At 41.8% G+C, this 20,042-nt stretch overlaps 2 protein-coding genes across 2 annotated transcripts in view; one reads left to right on the forward strand and one right to left on the reverse strand.

Moving 5' to 3' along the window:
* Window positions 1-3,140, forward strand: part of SMTN (smoothelin) — an 86,626-nt gene extending 83,486 nt beyond the window's left edge. The window contains exon 18 of the mRNA XM_056528629.1: window positions 95-3,140. The gene's annotated coding sequence lies outside the window, so the exon portion shown is untranslated. The remainder of the gene's footprint in view (window positions 1-94) is intronic.
* Window positions 3,141-3,358: 218 nt separating this feature from the next.
* Window positions 3,359-19,016, reverse strand: SELENOM (selenoprotein M). The gene is made up of 5 exons (XM_056528635.1): window positions 18,855-19,016; window positions 18,561-18,596; window positions 8,863-8,897; window positions 4,894-4,972; window positions 3,359-4,128 (listed from the first exon to the last, which is right to left on the reverse strand). The coding sequence occupies exons 1-5, from the start codon at window positions 18,951-18,953 to the stop codon at window positions 3,946-3,948; spliced, it is 432 nt and encodes a 143-aa protein (XP_056384610.1). The 5' UTR covers window positions 18,954-19,016; the 3' UTR covers window positions 3,359-3,945.
* Window positions 19,017-20,042: the final 1,026 nt, after the last annotated feature.

Consider the following 20,042-nt stretch of genomic DNA (forward strand, 5'->3'; position numbering starts at 1 on the left):
CATTTTGTCTGCCATCCTGTCTTTGTTTTGTGTTGTTTTTTGTCCTTCTCAGTCCTCTATTCTGGTAAATTCAATAAAATCTTTCTTCTGACAGATACCTTGTGGACTGTGTCCCCCTGGTGGAGGTTGAGGACATGATGATCATGGGGAAGAAGCCAGACTCCAAATGTGTTTTCACCTACGTCCAGTCCTTATACAACCACCTGAGGCGGCATGAAATGCGTCTACGCAAGAATGAATTTTAATACAGCCTTTTTAATCCCCTTGAGTTCTCCTGGCACAGCACCAGCACTATGCGGCTAACGGCACTGCAGTGGTGCACAACTTCACAGTTAACCCCAAGATCACTAATGGAACACTTCATGGGGTTACATTGTGCTTTAATGTGTTAAATGGAGTTATTGACTGTACATTTTGTCTCTGCTTTGTTCATGCCTCCTCACTTTAGTCTGTCTTGGGCCAAGGGTTTGCAGTGTGTTGCAGTGCAATGCATTGTGGCTCTTTGTTGAACCTCTGCTGCTGTGCTAGTGGGATTTTGTCACTGCCTCAAATACTTAACCCCCTTCCCACAGAATTAATATATTTAGATAGTATTATAAAATAGCACCAGGTAAACGCTGGGCCTTTTTAACTTATCACAGCTTCAGAACAGACCTTGAACTGTTATTTTCCACATTCATTGGTTCTTAATGCCATATACATCTTGAGCACAGCTAGAAAAGCACTTAGAAACTGAACTACTTTATCTAGAAGATAACTAGGAAGAGTGAAAAACAGAGTTCAGTACACGACTAGACTACAGGTATTAGGACAAAATGATCAGTAATTCCCAGATCATGATTTGTTCCATCTATGGGGCCTTCATTGATAGGTGATATAGTCATACACCTTATGAATAATCGTGCTGCGTTCTAACTATAAAGGTGAACTAATCCAGAAAGGACTGTACTTAATATATGCAAGTATTAAGGTCAGTGCTCTATATGGATATCGCTATTACATCCAGAGTATGAAGACCACCCTACTTACACCGGTGTGCTGCTCTCTCTATTGTAGCAATGCTTTCCTTTCTAAAGAGTCAGATCCCATGTGAACAGGATAGGTCTTCCATCTGTGAATATAAATACTGAACTCTTATTGCTCTATGGTAAAAAATTGTGTACATGAAGCCGGAAACCCCTCTTAACAAACAGTACTGTAGATCTTCTAGTTAGTATATAGTTAGTGCTGAACTAGTTGTCCTATATCAGAATCTCTGAATTTCCAACACTATTATGGCAGAATCATAGTGGCAACCTCAGTGTTCTGGAAATATTATTTATTGCAATGAATGTTTGTTGAGCCCACCAACATGTACCCTGGTTCTAAATGTTTTATTTTTTTCATTGCAACCCTTCACTATATCAGGCAAATAGTACAATGCCATCATTGTTTGGGTAGTGGCTTGGTATGTTGGATAGAAGTCTTTGGTACAACATAGTAAATACAAGTAAGTGTGATCCTGTAGTCATCCATAGAGCTGACTTCATATATGGGGATAACTTGTTTCCATCAGATTGCGAGGCTTCCTTGAATGGAACTGCACTTTAAGATTTGTTATATTACAATATGTTTTCTCTATTATAAGAGTATGTAAGAAATGTTTAGATTGAGTCTGAGATGTTGTAGTAGTGATGGAATCTCTTTGATAGTCTTTATTGAAACCAATTTTAATCTTCTAAGTTAGGAATTACCTCACTGAACTGACTGATCAGGATCATATCAGAAAGCTAGAAAGAGCTTTGTTTTTATTTTAGATGTCTATCGGCTCCTTTAATGTGCTACACACAGTGTAAATGTGCATTGGAAATTCATAAACCAGGTTTTAATATGGTTTCTCACTTAATATACGCATTTTACATAATTCAATGCTGCCTGCTCTCATATGACAGGGCGGTGTTAAGGAGAACAGACAGCAGTGGAAGGGACATTGGCTGTAGTCCATGGCATTGAAGGCTGTCCTCTTTCCAGGAGTGCCACTGTAACTTGTCTGGCTTCTAGTGATTTACGGATTAAGAAATATTGCTGCAGTCTTATTAAACTTGTAGCTCAGAGAATGAGAATAGTCACAAGATCACAACCTAAGCCTTTGCACAACCGATTGTCTTTTTCTCAGTTGTAGTTGAAAGGCACATGGAGCACGCACAAATGTTTTCCATAAAGAGCATTGAAATCTGTAAATGTGTGGGGTCCACAATGTTATTACCTTCCCCTGACAGAATGGCCAATTCAGTAAAAGGCAGCTCCTGTGATGAATGGTTAGTTTCAATGGTATCCAGAACACTCTCTTAAAGGAAAGGTCCAGTCCAAATGTCAGATTCATATTGGATCACATGCTAAATGTCAAATCCCTAAAATATATTGCCATTGGGTTAGTGTTTTGCTTAGAATATGCCAAATGTCCAGTTTCCTCAATCTGAGCAGTGCCAAGGCTCTTGGTAGAACCCTTTCTTTGAAAATCAGATGTGGTCCAGGGAAACAGACTTCACTGATGTGATCATCTTACATATGTCATTGAGGGCAGAAGGGTTCATAATGCTAAACCCTGTGTCTTTACTGCCCAGTTTAGACATATTCAACACTTTCCCATCAAGCCACTGCAAAGGAATATTACCCTTGGGAATGTAACAGGAGTTGCACTTTTGCAAACAAAGGAATGGATAGAACAAACCCTTTATTAGTTTATTTTCCCTATGCTAGGTGGTAAGGGGTTAATACACATGGGAATCTTAACACTACAAAGCTGTTGTGCTTGGCTATCATGACACTGTGATAACCTGTTTTTAACTGTTTGTACACTTTTATATTTGTATATTATATACTTTATTGTTCATGCATAAATCCGAAGACACAAGCATGTGCAAGCAACTGCATATCCAATGCTTGTCGATATTAGGTCACATTAACAATTTGTACCATACAACTTTTTAATGTTCCGGTTCTCTGAACTGGGTTTCAACAACCATTCAGCTTCGAAGTCACTCCTCATACACAGCTTGTGTACTATCATTTTTATACACCAGTGTGTGCCGTCATTTTAATAAATTTATATTAACTTATGTCTTCTCCAGGCTCCTTATTTCCCTACGCTCATGTTGGCAGTTAGAATTGGAAGCAGGCATAAGTGTTTATTACAGCTACAATGGGAATCCTCCTACTGTAGAGAGTAAAGTGTCGGGGGTGGGTGGTATTACATCTATGGCTTAAGATTTAAGAATCGGAATAACATTTACCGTCTCATCTGCATGTGACATTTTGGTTTATTGGGTTAATATAATTTAATGCGTCACCAAATAATGCGACTTTAGAGAAACTGAAGCACAGTTTAATAGTTTTATTATAAAAGTCAGTGCTCTCTCAAGATGTAAAGTAAGAACCCAAACACCACACATCAGGACGGTTTACATCTGTTCCCAACCAGGACACTTGCAGCTGAGAACTTCATTCATGTCCTTGAAATGGAGGTGATCAGAATTCAGAGAGCCAATATATCATCCAAAAACATTAACTAAGCTGATCCCAAACTACGTTACAATGCCTTCCTCCTTGCTGTATCCTAACGTATATCTTATCCAGTGACCTCACTTGTAAGACTATAGTGGTACATTCAATAACCCAAGCTTGTCATCTTTCCAGATGCTGCTAGCAGAGACCACCAGTTTATTGCCAATCTGACTTTCATCAAAGCCAAACCTATTTTATTGTAGAATCACTTGCATATTGGCCTTAAAAGAGACAACTGGAAAGATGGCAAGTTGGGTTGTTCAGTAAGTGCAGTACATTACACTGTTGAGTTTACTAGTGCTTTACTTTGCATTTCTACTTCACTTCAACTTTATTTAAACTTGGTCTCTAATGTATTTACTTGACAGACATGGAAAAGCAGACAACTATGGTGCAAAGCTCCTACAACTCCTCCTTAGTATCTGCTGCTGTTTTCCCTTCATCACCGTCCAGTGTCTTATGTCTTGCTGGTGCCATTTGGAATTCTGGGGGGACAGGGGAATCTGGGCTTTCCTTCTTGTAAAACCCCAGATCCTTCAGTAACTGGTTGATTTCCTTTCGCCTCATGTTGCTAAGTCCAACTCTCTGCAATAGATAAAATATATACAACCATTTATTTTGCCGCCTTGGAATAAATGCTTTTCGGTTGACAATGGCTCTAAGGCCAAGGATGGGAACTTGAAAACAACAAGCTATTATTTGTGAGAGGAATTATAGCTAAAATTATATGCTACCCATGGGACCTTGAGCTGAAAAGTCTGAAGATGTTTACAATATGTCACATCTGTTGATCACAGGAAGAGCACATGGTTAACCCTTCTCTATAGACCCACTTGGTTTATGTAATCTTCATCGTTGACCATAGGATTGACTATAATCCTTTCCTCTTAATAAAGCAGACTATAGAAATCGTAAAACCCCCATACAAGATAAACAACCCCTCCTCTATGACTAGGTCTGGTTTATATTTCCACGGACACTTGGTATATATTATTCATGCTTGAAGTTGCACTGCAGCATGTGCATAAAACGGGAATGATATACAAAGTACTTTAAAAAAAAAGTGCATGCTATATGGAAAAATAATCTGGAAATGCTACATTACAGGTGCCCATAATTCTTTTAAGGCCCTTTTATTCTACTAGTGTTATTAACTGCCACAAAGTCCTATGGTAAAATAATAGTGCTTTGTACAGCTCTAGAAGGTATGCGTATAAATGTGGATATGCGAACTGGTTCATTCTATATAAACCAGAAGCCTATTAAAGCTCCATAGTTTTCCTGTCACAAAAGGCTCTCCTTTCTTAGACATTTAAGAATTGCTAAATATTTTATGCACCCATCACTTACGTCTATTTCTTCATATCTAGAGGAAAGTAGTACTAGTTCTGGATCAGCACCAGGTATATGCTTCATCTCGAGGTTGTGGCTGGGAAAAGAAAATGTTAAGGTCCTAACTGGAGGCTTACCGATATGTATGCTTCAGATGTCCGCTTCTGTGTTCTGACTTTATATAGTACAAAATGTATTTAAAGAGAATGTATTGCCTAAATTTTTTTTCAACTGATTCAAGCCAAATACTTAACCCCTTAAGGACCAAGGACGTACCGGTACCTCCTTGGTCCTGCTCTCCTGATATAACGCGGGGTTACACAGTAACCCCGAATCATATCACGGCGGGCCCGGTGTGAGGTGGTTTTTTGCGCCCCCGTAGATCCATGCATCCGCTTCTCCCCCAGCTCTCCGAACATTTACGAAGCTAGAGCTGGGGGAGAGCAGAGCAAGGGAGGGAGGAGGTTCACGCCCCCTCCCTCATCTCCCCTCCCTGAGCTCAGCTGGACGCAGATCTCTACGGCACGCCCCCTCCCCTGAGCACATAGATCTCACCTCCCTGAGGACGTAAATCTCCACGGCAGGTCCCCTCCCTCATCTCCCCTCCCTGAGGACGTAAATCGCCACGGCAGGTCCCCTCCCTCATCTCCCCGAGCTGAGGACGTAGAGCAGTGCTCCCAATGAGCTCTATGTGTAAAGGGGGACATGCTGTATGGGCTAAAGGGGGACATACTGTATGGGCTGAAGGGGGACATACTGCACGGGCTAAATGTCCCCCTTTAGCCCGTACAGTATGTGTAAAGGGGGACATACTGTACGGGCTAAAGGGGGACATTTAGCCCGTGCAGTATGTCCCCCTTCAGCCCATACAGTATGTCCCCCTTTAGCCCATACAGCATGTCCCCCTTTACACATAGAGCTCATTGGGAGCACTGCTCTACATCCTCAGCTCGGGGAGATGAGGGAGGGGACCTGCCGTGGCGATTTACGTCCTCAGGGAGGGGAGATGAGGGAGGGGACCTGCCGTGGAGATTTACGTCCTCAGCTCGGGGAGATTTACGTCCTCAGCTTGGGGAGATTTACGTCCTCAGGGAGGGGAGGGGAGATGAGGGAGGGGACTTGCCGTGGAGATCTATGTCCTCAGGGAGGGGGCATGCCGTAGAGATCTGCGTCCAGCCAAGATGAGGGAGGGGGCGTGAACCTCCTCCCTCCCCTTGCTCTGCTCTCCCCCAGCTCTAGCTTCGGAAATGTTCGGAGAGCTGGGGGAGGAGCGGACGCATGGATCTACGGGGGCGCAAAAAACACCTCACACCGGCGTCATAGTGAAGCCGGGAACCCCCTCTAATAGCGCGCAGCACCGATCACGGCGCAGCGCGCTATTAACCCTTTAGCCGCGCGCTCAGAGCTGAGCCGCGCGGCTGAAAGCGAAAGTTGCCGGCTAGCTCGGTGGGCTGTTCGGGATAGCCGCGGCGAAATCGCGGCATCCCGAACAGCTTACAGGACAGCGGGAGGGCCCCTACCTGCCTCCTCGCTGTCCGATCGCCGAATGACTGCTCAGTGCCTGAGATCCAGGCATGAGCAGTCATGCGGCAGAATCGTCTATCAATGGTTTCTTATGAGAAACCAGTGATCAATGATAAAGATCAGTGTGTGCAGTGTTATAGGTCCCTATGGGAGCTATAACGCTGCAAAAAAAAAGTGAATAAAGATCATTTAACTCCTCCCCTATTAAAAGTTTGAATCCACCCCCCTTTTCCAATAAAAAAAAACCAGTGTAAATAAAAATAAACATATATGGTATCACCGTGTGCGGAAATGTCCGAATTATAAAAATATATCATTAATTAAACCGCTCGGTCAATGGCGTGCGCGCAAAAAAATTCCAAAGTCCAAAATAGTGCATTTTTGGTCACTTTTTATATCATTTAAAAAATCAATAAGTCCTATCAATGCAAAAAGGGAACCGTTAATAACTTCAGATCACGGCGCAAAAAATGAGCCCTCATACCGCCCCATACACGGAAAAATTAAAAAGTTATAGGGGTCAGAAGATGACAATTTTAAACGTATTAATTTTCCTGCATGTAGTTATGATTTTTTTCCAGAAGTACGACAAAATCCAACCTATATAAGTAGGATATCATTTTAATCGTATGGACCTACAGAATAAAGATAAGGTGTCATTTTTACCGAAAAATGTACTACGTAGAAACGGAAGCCCCAAAAGTTACAAAACGGCGTTTTTTTTTCAATTTTGTCGCACAATGATTTTTTTTCCGTTTCACCGTAGATTTTTGGGCAAAATGACTGACGTCAATACAAAGTAGAATTGGTGGCGCAAAAAATAAGCCATCATATGGATTTTTAGGGGCAAAATTGAAAGTTATGATTTTTTAAAGGCAAGGAGCAAAAAACGAAAATGCAAAAACTGAAAACCCCCCGGTCCTTAAGGGGATTTAAACATGTTTTTTCTAGTCTGCTTCTATTTTCTGGTTTTAATTTTCAAATTCTTTTTTTCTCTCTCATTTTTGTAGGTCTTTTCTGAGCGGTTTTAACCCTTTGAGGACCAAGGGACGTATTTGTCCCATGTTTTTAATTGCCTGTATCAGGCAATTAGAAACATGGGACAAATACGTCCCTTGGTCCTCAAAGGGTTAACAGCATTTAGAGATGCTTTACAGCAGGGGTCTCAAACTGGTGGCCCTCCAGATGTTGCAAAACTTCAGCTCCCAGCATGCCTGGACCTGCCCAGACAGCCATTTGCTGCAGGTAATAGATGTTGGGAATGCTGGGAATTGAACTTTTGCAACATCTGGAGGGACACCAGTTAGAGACCCCTGCTTTACAGTGAGTCCCATTGACAATAAACTGTTGTCCCACTGACATGAATGGGGAAGGTTTCTGGGCATGCTCTGTGACCCTAATGGTAATTCCACGGGAAGGGAAAGGCTGAGCTGGGAACATGATCTATTGTCTTTAAAAATTTACTGATGTTACCTTCAATGGAAATCATGTCATAAGGAGGAGACTGCTGGACATGATCTGTACAATACCCCATGGTGACTACATCATGTTAGTTACCAGACTACAGAGCTAGTCTTTTTGCCTGCAATCAGTTAGTTAATGTGGTTGTGTTTGACAGCTCTGCGCACATTTGCACACAGAGCTGTCGGCAGGATTCAGCTGTCACACGTTACAGTCCTGTCACTAAAGGATCAGGCCGTCAATTCATCTGAGCCCAGCGCTCAGATCACGCTCTGCTTCCACATTCAGGGTTTGCTCGGGGAGCCCTTGATGTCAGGTCTGGAGGCATGCACAGAAGATGCATGTACTGAGGCTGCCTCTAAAGCTAAGCTAGGTTGATACATTTAAAGCGAAATAAGGGACTTTATTGGCGCTATAGTGACATTATACATTGTGCACATTTGGCATCCCTATGAATGGGAGAACTAGAGGATACGTTTTTTGGGTAATTTTATTAAATGAATGAACAGGATTAACATATAACAAAAAATAAAAAATAAATAAAGAAGCCACCCCCCGCCCCCCCCCCCCCCCCAAAAAAAAAGCAAGAAAACTTAAATTAATGTGTGCCCCAAATTTTTAAGAATTTGAAAGCCTGATGTGTCTGGCGCATCAAATGGTGAAATTTTGCTCTGGTCACGGAGGCCCAAAACACCCCTTTCATGAAGGGGTTAATTTAAGTTAATTTGAGGCCTAGTGGCCAGAATGAAAATTACAGGATTTCCAAATTAGTTGATAAATATAGACGGTAAAATTGAATATTTGAAAAAAGTTTAGAATAAACACTTGATTTAAACAATAGGTCATTTTCTAATTTCTGGGAATTATGCAAATTGTGGTAAAATTGTGCGTTGTTTGAGAGTAAAAATTGCTTCCCAATTAAATGGGATGTGTGAACACAGCCATAGGGTTATACAAGAATTCTGCAAATTAATAACAATTGTTATGTTTTATAAAGGATACTAAAGAGGGATGTCCTCCTGGACGAAGGCCTTCACCTGTAACAATTCAACAAAACCATGATTAGTTTAGGAATGCAATCAGGTGTTACTGTAAAGATTAGATTTATACATGGAATATATTAATGCATTTGTGGAAAAACACCTGAAGAGCCTTAGAGGTTTCCAGAAATATCCAACCTGTGCTTCCCTGTTATGCAGACCAGGTTAGGACTTCTTGCTGGATCCCATGTGTTAACATTGAGTACTACATGGCATATGCATTAACTTGATAAGCAATAATAGGGTCATAGTAAGTGGTCTGTTTTCATTAATATTTTAAAGAACATTAAAGGGGTACTCTACTACAAACTGTTCCGAACGCTGGAGCAGGGGCCAGGAGCTTGTGACGTCATAACCCTGCCCCCTCATGATGTCATGCCTGCCCCTCAATGCAAGTCTATGGGAGGGGGTGTGATGGCTGTCACACCCCCGCCCATAGATTTGCATTAAGGGAGCGGGGTGTGACTTCATGAGGGGTGGGGCTATGACGTCTCAAGCTCCTGATGCCAGCTCCAGCGTTCGTGGAGTACCCCTTTAAGATAGGTTGAAGTATTTTTTGGCAGTACTGGCCTAAAACTGTAAGCTTGAGGGCCAGACTATCCCCCTATACATTATGTATCTCTTGGCCATATGCTTATCTTGCGTCCTTGGGGTGTACAAACTGTTTAGCCCTATTTCATCCTTTTTATTAAACCAAATATGAAGCTTATCCAAGCAATTGTTGACTTTCTGTGTTGATATAACCCAGTGCAACAGCCTGACTCATGCACCTGGTTAAAAAAAAGTCGGAATCTCTATTCTTAATGCTCTGTGTTAGAGCAGGCTTTCTTAAGTGTGGTCCTCAAGACCCCCCCCCCCCCCCCCCCCCCCCCACCTCCCAAACAGGTCATGTTTTCTGGATTTCCTTAGTTTTTCACTGGTGATTAAAACTGTGGTGATGCCTGATTCACTGACCATAATAATATCACTTGTGAAAGACTAGGGAAATCCTGAAAACATGACCTGTTGGGGTACTGTTAGACGGTGGTCAAACCTTGTTTGGACTCTACATTTGTATTATACTGTACATCTAATGTGCCTATAGACATTAGCAAGTACTGTGGCCATGGCTCTTTTAGTATTCATTTGCTGTGTGCAACTGCATAGGCATATAATTGCACGTCTTGGCAGTAAATTCAGATCAGTGTGAACCTAGCCTGAAACGGACATGGGCGAATTACTTCCAGCCAATAAGCCTTTAACATTCTCAGCTCTTGTAGCCAAAAGTGTTAACAAAAGTAGCTCACACTTTGATGGTGCAATAAATAGCCAGGCCAAGTTCACCAGAGTGTACATGCTGGAGTGAAGTCATTACTCCGCCCACTTGGCGGCTTTGATGACCCCTCCCACAGGTTTGCATTGAAGGGGCAGGGTGTGACGTCACAAGTAGGTGGAGTTGTGATATCATGATACTCCGGCCCCGTGTTCGTAACGCTTCAGTCTCTGAGCCTCCAGCGCTGTGTGGAGCGCACAGAAGTGGGTGCTGCATGAGATTGCAGCAAGCATCTCTTGTTCCTGTTCACAAAAGTATATATCATAGGTAGTTGCTCCTATAGGAAAGGGTGGAAGAGCCTATAGGCCCCACCCAAAATATTGGTGGTGCAGCTGGCAGTCACCACTAATACCTACCAAAGGTGGATAAATCCCTGATTGTATTGACTTGAGAGGGTTTTATGCCCCTCTATATATAATAAAGACAGTGTAACCATACACACTGCCAATTTGATGGTGCTACACAAAATGTGACATCTCTTTGGAGTGTAATACTATATACAGGGCTCCACTGTGATAGATACTGCCAGTAACTTATGACACAGTAGTACACAGGATACAAGGTCGTTATTTTAATAACACTAATCACCAGTTTATATTTTCTCATATATAATAAAAGTTACATTTTAGGTAGTTAGTCCTGATTGGGGCCTTAGTACTCCGGTCTTTGTACCTTTGGAGCAATTGTGATGAATTTCATCTAGGTACTAATCACGTCGCCTGCAAGCGCTGCTCTCCTTGTCCTCCTGATGTTGCGGCCCGCCGGTGCTGGAACTCTATACTGTACGCTGTATCCCTATGCCCGGGCTGCAGAAGATGAACAAAATAAACTTTAACGCAACTTCCTACATCGGCCTAACGCTCTTCCGGGCAACGGGAACGTAGAAGAGCCGACAGCCTATCACCAACCGCAGCGATGTTCCGCCTTGGCCAGTGATAGGCTGAGCCCACTGTCATATGTAAGAAGCCGGCCGGCTTCTTACATGACAGTGGGTTCAACCTATCATTGGCCGAGGCGGAACATCGCTGTGGTCGGTGATAGACTGATGGCTCTATGACATTCCCGCCCCCAGGAAGCAGGTCTGGACCGACATAGGAAGGTGTGTTTAAAGTTTATTTTTTTTTATCTTTTGCAGCCCGGGCATAGGAATACAGCGTACAGTATAGACTTCCAGCGCCGGCGGCCAGCAACATTAGGAGGACAAGGAGGGCAGCGCTTGCGGGTGATATGTGAGTAGTTCCCCGATGGGGACAGCGCAGCGCTAGGCTGATAATTCATTCAATCCCGAGGGGGAAGGGCCCAACTGGTATTGCGGTATGGAAAAATTCCTATCTTGCAGGACAAAAATGTCGGTATTCGGTATGAACCGGTATACCGCCTAGCACTAGGTCCTAGCACTGATGATATTCAGCGGTACCTGCTGCAGATGGCCCCTATGCCCGAAATCTGGCTGGAGATTCCTGTGTGAATGTAGCCTAAATGTTCTATGAGAACATGTCTCATAAGTGTTCTGCTGCTTGTTTGTTTTATGCAATTTATAATTTCAGCTTACATCTTGTATCTTCTCTTCCTTTCAGTTATAGATTTCTTTTAAGCAGCTAAAGTAAAATTCAGGAAATCCTGAATATTTAATGCTGTCTGACATTTTTTAATGTTCCTTTAATAGAACATTGTTATAGTAGAATCAGAGCAAGACTTGTTCTCAGGAAATGTACTTTAGTAATCGGCCTTTTATTTTACTAATGGATCACAGTGATAGAATTTGTGCTTTCTACCATGTTCATCATAAATCTAACTATACATTTAGAAGCAAAGGTAAAATCTCCCGATACTTTATCCTACAGATCATACATACATTTGCATGTGTTTTGCACACTGCTTTCCAGGCTACATTGTTAGTTATTAACTTAACCCTTGCTTTACGTATAAGGTATCCTGTGGTTAGTTTCGGGAACAGTAAACCTAAAATATAAGCTACTGTTACTTTAACTGCTGTGTAATTTATGGCAACCTACTGTTCCATTACAAACAGCCCTTTCAAGGTCGGTAGAGGCAGATAATGCCAGCTTACATTAAAGGTTACATGTAGTATTTAAATTTTTTTTTTTTTTAAAGATAGATGCCTGGTTTACACAATTCCTTTGGAAATGACAGACCTCCTGGGACAAGCTCATTGGGGAGATACTGCTAGTGAGAGCACGATAAGCTTAAAATACATCACTTGAAGGGGTACTCCAGAGGAACAAAAAAATAAAAATTAATTTTTTTAACTGGTGCCAGAAACTTAATCAGATTTCTATACTACATTTATTCAAAATTGTTCAATCCTTTCAGTACATATGAGCTGCTGTGTAGTACAGAGAAAGCTATGTAGTTGTTTCCAGTCTGACAGTGCTCTCTGCTGACACCTCTGTCCATGGCAGGAGCTTTCCAGAGCAGGAGCAAATCCCCCCACCAATAATAAATCTTTCCTGACGGAGGTATCAGCAGAGAGCACTGTGGTCAGACTGGAAAGTACTGAAATGATTAAGATTTGGAATAGTTCATGAACACTGAAGCCTATGGAATGGAGCGTGACAGCTGTGTGGTAGCAGTCACTCTCCCTCCCATAGACATGAATGTGGGGGCGTCGCATTACATAACGTCATGAACACGGAAGCCCTAGGCTTCCGTGTTCATGAATGCCACAACACCGGCCTGAGGATCGCTGGGGGTCCCAGCAGCCAGACCCCCCCCCCCCCCCCCCCAACGATCAAACATGTTATCCCCTATCCTTTGGGGGTGGTGTACCCTTATAACATGTTCACTGCTATCCTATGGCTATGTAGAGGGCGAGAAGTCGTGTCTTGCAGGTGCTATCTAAGAAACCAAAGGTTAGACTGCTTAAAATCTAACTTACACTCAAGTGCTGGTTTGCATTGAAAATGGTTAACAATGTACATGTTTTTTCTATTTACACTTTTTTTTTTTATAAAGAATTTTATTGCTTTTAAGCCCCCACATGTACACCTTATATGTCAGCCTAACATCCAAAGTAGTAATGTACCCCAATTGTGGCAAAAAAATAAATAAATAAAAAAAAGCAGCTAACTAGCGGTTTAAGGTGTATAGGGGACATTCTGCTTACTGCTGAACCTCTTACATGACCAGACAAATTGTGTCTTTACAGGGGATGAACCCTTATCTAGACACTGTTTATTAGAACAAGGGAGTCCTTGGATTTCCTCCATGTCACAGGGCGTCAAAAAAATAAAAATAAAACTGTTCCCATATGGTAATTAATACTACTGCTCGTTAAAAACCTTTAAAGGGGTACTCTGCCCCTAGACATCTTTTCCCCCTAGAAGATGTCTGATAGCAGGGGGTCCAGCCACTGGGGCCACACACCCCGTGAATGATCTCCGGGCTGGCACCTGATCACGGGGGGAGAGGGGAATTACTGCTGGGACCTTCTGCTATCTCTGCAATGGGATCGGCCCTCAGTGCGGTGGGTGTGCTGCAGACCACACGTGCTCCATTAATTTCAATGGGAGCGCCCAAGAGACATATAAAGATGAATGGAGCGCTTACTGTCTACTTGTAGATGACACCCGCTCCTCACTGACAGCTGGGGTCCCATTCCAGAGACTGCAGCGGGTCCCAGCGGTCTGACCCCCCCCTGAAATCATCTATTTATTCCCTATTCTATAAGGAAAGGGGAAGTTATTTTTGGCTGGAGTTCTTCTTTAAGCCATAATTTAACGATAAAAGCATCCAGACTTTCTTTAAGTTAGATATAGTAAATGAGGTTTGATAACAACTTTAACATTATTAAAAACATTATTGTTAGATAAATCTCTTCCTGGGAGAACTCTGTGTCAGGCAAAATTGCCATAATATCCTCCTCTTCCGGGGTTGTCACACAACTTTTCTAGATTCCTGAGCAGCACATATCCCTAGTTTGCTGCAATATGGGAATGGGGGATATCTCACTGCATAAATAGGCATACTGAGGAGTGTGAGAAAGCTGAATTCACCCAGCCTTCTAGAGAAGCATAGAACAAAGAAACAGGTGCCTACAATTTTACATAATTATGGAGCAGCTGTACTATAAGAGCAAAGGTCCGCTGGGAAAATCTGCAGGACCAATCTTCTATCTGCAAATTATATATATATATATGTGTGTGTTTGTAAGAAGAGAAAAAAAAACCTTTGCAAGGGAACAGTTGACCAATTGCCCACAGCAACCAATCACTTTGCAACTTTTAAAGGAAATCTGTCATCAGAATCACCCGCACTAAATCTGTTACACAGGCTTGTAGTGCGGCTGATCCTGATTAAAACGCTTCTTACCTCATTAAAAACTGTGCAGAGGTCCGCAGCATCAGCACGGACTCGCTTACGTCATTTTTGCCGGGCGGAGCGGCTGCCCGGCTCATGAATATTCATGGCTGCCTCATCGCAGTCTTCCTCCTGATGTAGGTCACGTGGGTAGCGCCGCGCGCCGTACACCCGGAAGCAGCATTCTCCTGCATATCTATCTATGCAGGAGAACGCCGCTTCCGGGTGTACGGCGCGTGGCGCATGCGCGGCGCTACCCACGTGACCTACATCAGGAGGAAAACTGCGATGAGGCAGCCATGAATATTCTTGAGCCGGGCAGCCGCTCCGCCCGGTGAAAATGACTTAAGCGAGTCCGTGCTGATGCTGCGGCCCTCCCACTGAGCCCCAAGCCTGGGAATACCATATAACTAAAAATGAAGATATCTGACGAACCGCTGCACAGTTTTTAATGAGGTAAGAAGCGTTTTAATCAGGATCACCCGCACTACAAGCCTGTGTAACCGTTTTAGTGCGGGTGATTCTGATGACAGATTTCCTTTAAAGACACAATCTGGTTACTATGGGCAACTGCTCCACTTTTCCTCTGCACACGAGGGAACATGGCCTAAGGCTGGACTTCCACTGCAGTTTTTGAGCCAAAGTCAAAAGTGTATTCAAAATGAAATGAATATATATATATATATATATATATATATATATATATATATATATATATATATAAACTCTGTGTGTGTGTGTATGTTCCAGCATCACGTCCAAATGGCTAAAGATATTAACATGAAACTTGGCACACATGTTACTTATGTCAACAACAAACATAGGATAAGTGACTTAACCCTTACTCACCCCCATTTGCCAGGGTCAGGGTTTTTGTTTAAAGTCCCATACAAGTCTATGGAAGTTATGCAGTAACATATATTTCCCTAACGGCCGGAGATATTTCGATAATACTTGGTCACATGTTACTTATATGTCCACTTAAAATATAGGATAGTTAATTTAACCCTTAACTACCCCCCATTTGTGAGGGTTGGAAAGTACGACAAAATCAAACCTATATAAGTAGGGTATTATTTTAATCGTATGGACCTACAGAATAATGGTAAGGTGTCATTTTTACCGAAAAATGTACTGCGTAGAAACGGAAGCCCCCAAAATTTACCAAACTGCGTTTTTTTTTTTTCAATTATCGCACAATGATTTTTTTTCCGTGTCACCGTTTATTTTTTGGTAAAATGACTGACGTCATTACAAAGTAGAATTGGTGGCGCAAAAAATAAGCCATCATATGGATTTTTAGGTGCAAAATTGAAAGAGTTATGATTTTTTAAAGGCAAGGAGCAAAAAACGAAAATGCAAAAACGGAAAACCCCCCGGTCCTTAAGGGGTTAAAGTATAATGCAAATCTATGGGAAATGTATGTTCAAGCATAACTTCCATACGACTGGAGATATTTCGATATTACTTGGTCACATGTTATCTATATGTCAAACTAAAATATATAATAGTTAAATTAACCCTTTACCTACCCCCATATGTGAAGGATGGGGTTTTAAGTCCCATGCAAGTATATAGGACTTATACAAACTCTGCTCTGCATCTCCAGGTGAAAGCATCAGTCCGGCTGGCAAGCCACACCCTCCCTGCATTCTCCGCCCCATGTTGCAAAGACACGCCCACCTTTTAAATCACACCCCTTTTATTTTCAGTTTACGATATCTACCACAACGCATCCCTACCTAAGGACGTGATATAAGGATTAGATATGGGATGGTCTATGAGGTCGGGATATAATGATGGGATATCAAGACGGCATATGTGGACAGGATATGGGGTCCAGATATGTGGATGGTATATGATGATGGGATATGAGGTCAGAATATGAGAAGGGGATTTGGGGTCAGAATATCAGGAGGGGATATGGAGTTAGGATTTAGGGATGGGATATGAGGACAAAAGCCTCCTCCTTTGTTGCTTTTCCTCCCCCACAATGATAAGGTAGGAGAAACCGGGCAGCTCAGCTCGGAAATATAAAAGAAGGACTTCTACTTCCCCTTCTACATGGATCCACATTGGATCAAATACTGCAGTGGCAGCTTACCAAAGAACTGCCAAGTGTAAACCCAACCTTAAAGGGATTATCCAGAATTATCAAAACAGAGTGTATTTTTTCCCAAAACAGCTCCACACCTGTTGGTTTTCTGGGTGTTGCAGCTTATTCCATTTGAAGTAGATGGAACCAAATTGTAATACCATACGCAACCGAAGGACAGAGGTGGTGCTGTTTTTAAAAGACATAGGTCTGTTTGTTTGTTTTTTTATTCCTTGATTTCCCCTTTAAACAAGCCACTTTACATCAAGTCTAATATACAGTTTGTTATGCTATGTAAGACGAGTTTACATGGCAAGCTCAACCAAACAATAGATATACACGGGTGCTGCCTGGTGTTATCCTACTGGGTCAAACAAACATGAAGAAAAGACATAGACCATCAAGGAGCCCACCTATTGACATTTTTTAAAATAACCAATCCATCATTATTAAATAACTTGTCACAAAATATGACAAGACCTATATAGATTAAAAAAACTTTTGAAAGATTTTCACTAAATAACCTCCACAATTGGGGGACACATGGACCCCTCCCTCAAGGCACTCATCCTAAATAACAAATGATGCACTCTGGCCTGTGTGTGTGTATGTGTATATATATATATATATATATATATATATATATATATATATATATATATGTATATATATATGTGTATATATATATGTGTATATATATATATATGAGCTTAACATATGTAACCTGTGCGCAACCCTGCCCCCATGGACTAGACCCAAATATACCAATCAGATAGAACCTAGGACCAGACTGTAAAGTACTATTAGTAGTACAACTGGACAATTGCCCTGCCAAAACCCCATGCATTTTGTTGCCTACGGCCACCTTCCTCAGGGGTGTCAACTTTCTCATTTGAGTTTGTTACACATTACTTGTAAGTAACTGTGTTTTAAGAGTTTTGTAATAGCTTCAGGAATGTGTCATGTTCTTGGTGCTACCTGGTTATTTATGGCTGATATTTGGGTAATGTCCTACAACCATATATCCTACAACCATATATCTAGATAGTCAGAGAATCACTTACACATTATTTTTAATCCATTTACTACAAATAATTATTTTTTTCATATGCATTCAAATGATACAATAACCAGGAAGTAGCATGAAAGGTTTTACTTCTACTACTTCCTGGTTTTGTGTCTTTAAAGGAAAGGGGGGATGCAAGTGACAGCTGTCATCTCTCCCCCTATACTTGGGGGGGGGGGGGGAGGGATGGATGTGTGTACCAAAGGTTCCCATAAATAAAGTACTGGATGGTCATTTTCACAATGTGACAGGCGTCTGCTTTCAGAAAAAGTATTTTGGGAGTTGTAATTAATGTATAATTTTTTTGGTGTTTATCAAGAAATTTTAAATAGTTTAGGTAGCAAAATAATTAATTGTTTTAGTAAAAATGTGTAAATTCTCAGGGATTCCCCTCTAATGTGAAATATTTCATAACTGCTCTCCCCTGTAGATCCCATTAACATGTCCAGGTTTTATCTGTCCATGGTGGATAGGGATATTTTGGTTTTAATGATAACTTCTTATGTTTATTCTTCATGCACATACAATTGTCTAATCTCTCCTAAATACAATGTTTTCCCTTTGTTCATGAATTCACCCAATGCACCTGATGCTTGTAAACCCCATTGCTTTCCTTCATGTGTAACAGGTGGAAGAATGTTCCACCATTATGCTAGAACATGTACTCTGGTCACCAACAAGATACATACAGTAAAACCTCTCTGAAAGACCACCTCTTTAAGAAGACCACTCCTTTACCCAGACCAGATTTACTGTGACAGATTGAGCCACCCCTCTAGAACACTTTTTTGTGCAATTTTGGGTGGTCATTTCCCATGTTACATGGTGTCACAAGAAGTAAAAAGGAAATCACATGCTCTGCCTTACCTCTTTAAGTCTGTTCAGCTGTCATCCACCACATGTCTGTGCAACAAAGAAAGAAAGGTTAGAAATCGGCGCGATTTGGAGCCTGCCAGATGTTGCATTGTAGAAGTGTTTAGTAATAAAAGGGTTAAAGTGGTACATTGGATCCTGTGTTAATCCCTAATCCCGGAGATTCCTGGCTGACTTTATAAAGCGGATGTAAGCATTTAGAACATGTAATGTGATGTCTGCAGACCATCAGCTTTCCTCCCTGTGACTGACAATACAGATGTGACTGGACAATAGGACACTACTCACCTCTACTTTTGCCTTAGCCAAATTCTCTATCTTGTTCCAGTCAATCTGATAGCCCAGCAAAGGCTGGAAGAGGCCAAACAGCAGCAACAGCGGCCACATTTTGGGAATCAGCTGTGAGTCTGAGAGTGAAAAGAAAGCAGTCCCACTAGGAAGTAGAGGAGGAATGTATGTTTGTGTGCCACGTCAGTGTTCGCTGAATGAGGAGCAGTGCCCCCCCCCCTCCTCTGCCCTCAGGAGGATAGACACATAATGAATGCTCTCCATGGTACATGCTTCACTTACATCATTCTGTACACATCTGTGAAACACACATTAGACATATGTTACCATATTGCAGGGAAAAAGTAGATATAATGCAATATCCCTGCAGTTCTGCACACTGATTCTTATAAAATAGAACTTTATACTATTACTTTAAGGTTACTGCTGCAGTTATTGTCACCCAGCTTTTCTGTTAGCAGCAATAGGGAATCTTCATGCTTCCTGATTTTATATATCTGTTTTATGGCAGATCTGACATATAAGGGTCTGGTAAACCTCCTTTTGGAGCTGTAATGGTGGCCAGATTGGTTGTCTGACAGATTTCTCAGACACAGATCTAAGGGCCGTATTACATGGGCGATGGTTGGCAGAATAGGCCCCCCTGTGATTAGCCAAACCTATAACATGCGTCTGCCAGTCACATCTGTAAGGTGAAAACATTGTTGGTCATCCACGCATCTTCTCATGTAATGAATGTGTCTGACAAAAATCAGTGTGGATTTTGCTGTAGAAATGCTGTGGATTTGCAGCAGATTTCACTTTACCTGTCTGATTTCAATGGAAAATCCGCTACATTATTATTATTTTTTTTATTATTAATTTCTCAAGATTATACAAGAACATACAAAATTAGGAATCATGATTAAGATAGAATGTAACAAAGTATCTTTCCTGCTTCCAGTACATCACTATAGATGTCATTATAGATGTGTGTACGGGATCCAGGTCCTGTTGAACGCACCAATGAGACCAAATCTTCCAGGCTGATCTGTAAGCAGATCTGGTACCTGGAGACCAGGCATCCGAGAGGATGTCTCTAGTTGTTTGAGAAAATGCTGTATTTCAGTCTGATGACCAGAGACAAGCCAAGCAATTAGAGTGAGAAGGTTGGATGAGATTAGTAGATGGAGATTCCCCAAAGGGTCT

The sequence above is a fragment of the Hyla sarda genome, chromosome 1 (genome assembly GCF_029499605.1).
Source record: "Hyla sarda isolate aHylSar1 chromosome 1, aHylSar1.hap1, whole genome shotgun sequence".
NCBI classification, from domain to species: domain Eukaryota; kingdom Metazoa; phylum Chordata; class Amphibia; order Anura; family Hylidae; genus Hyla; species Hyla sarda.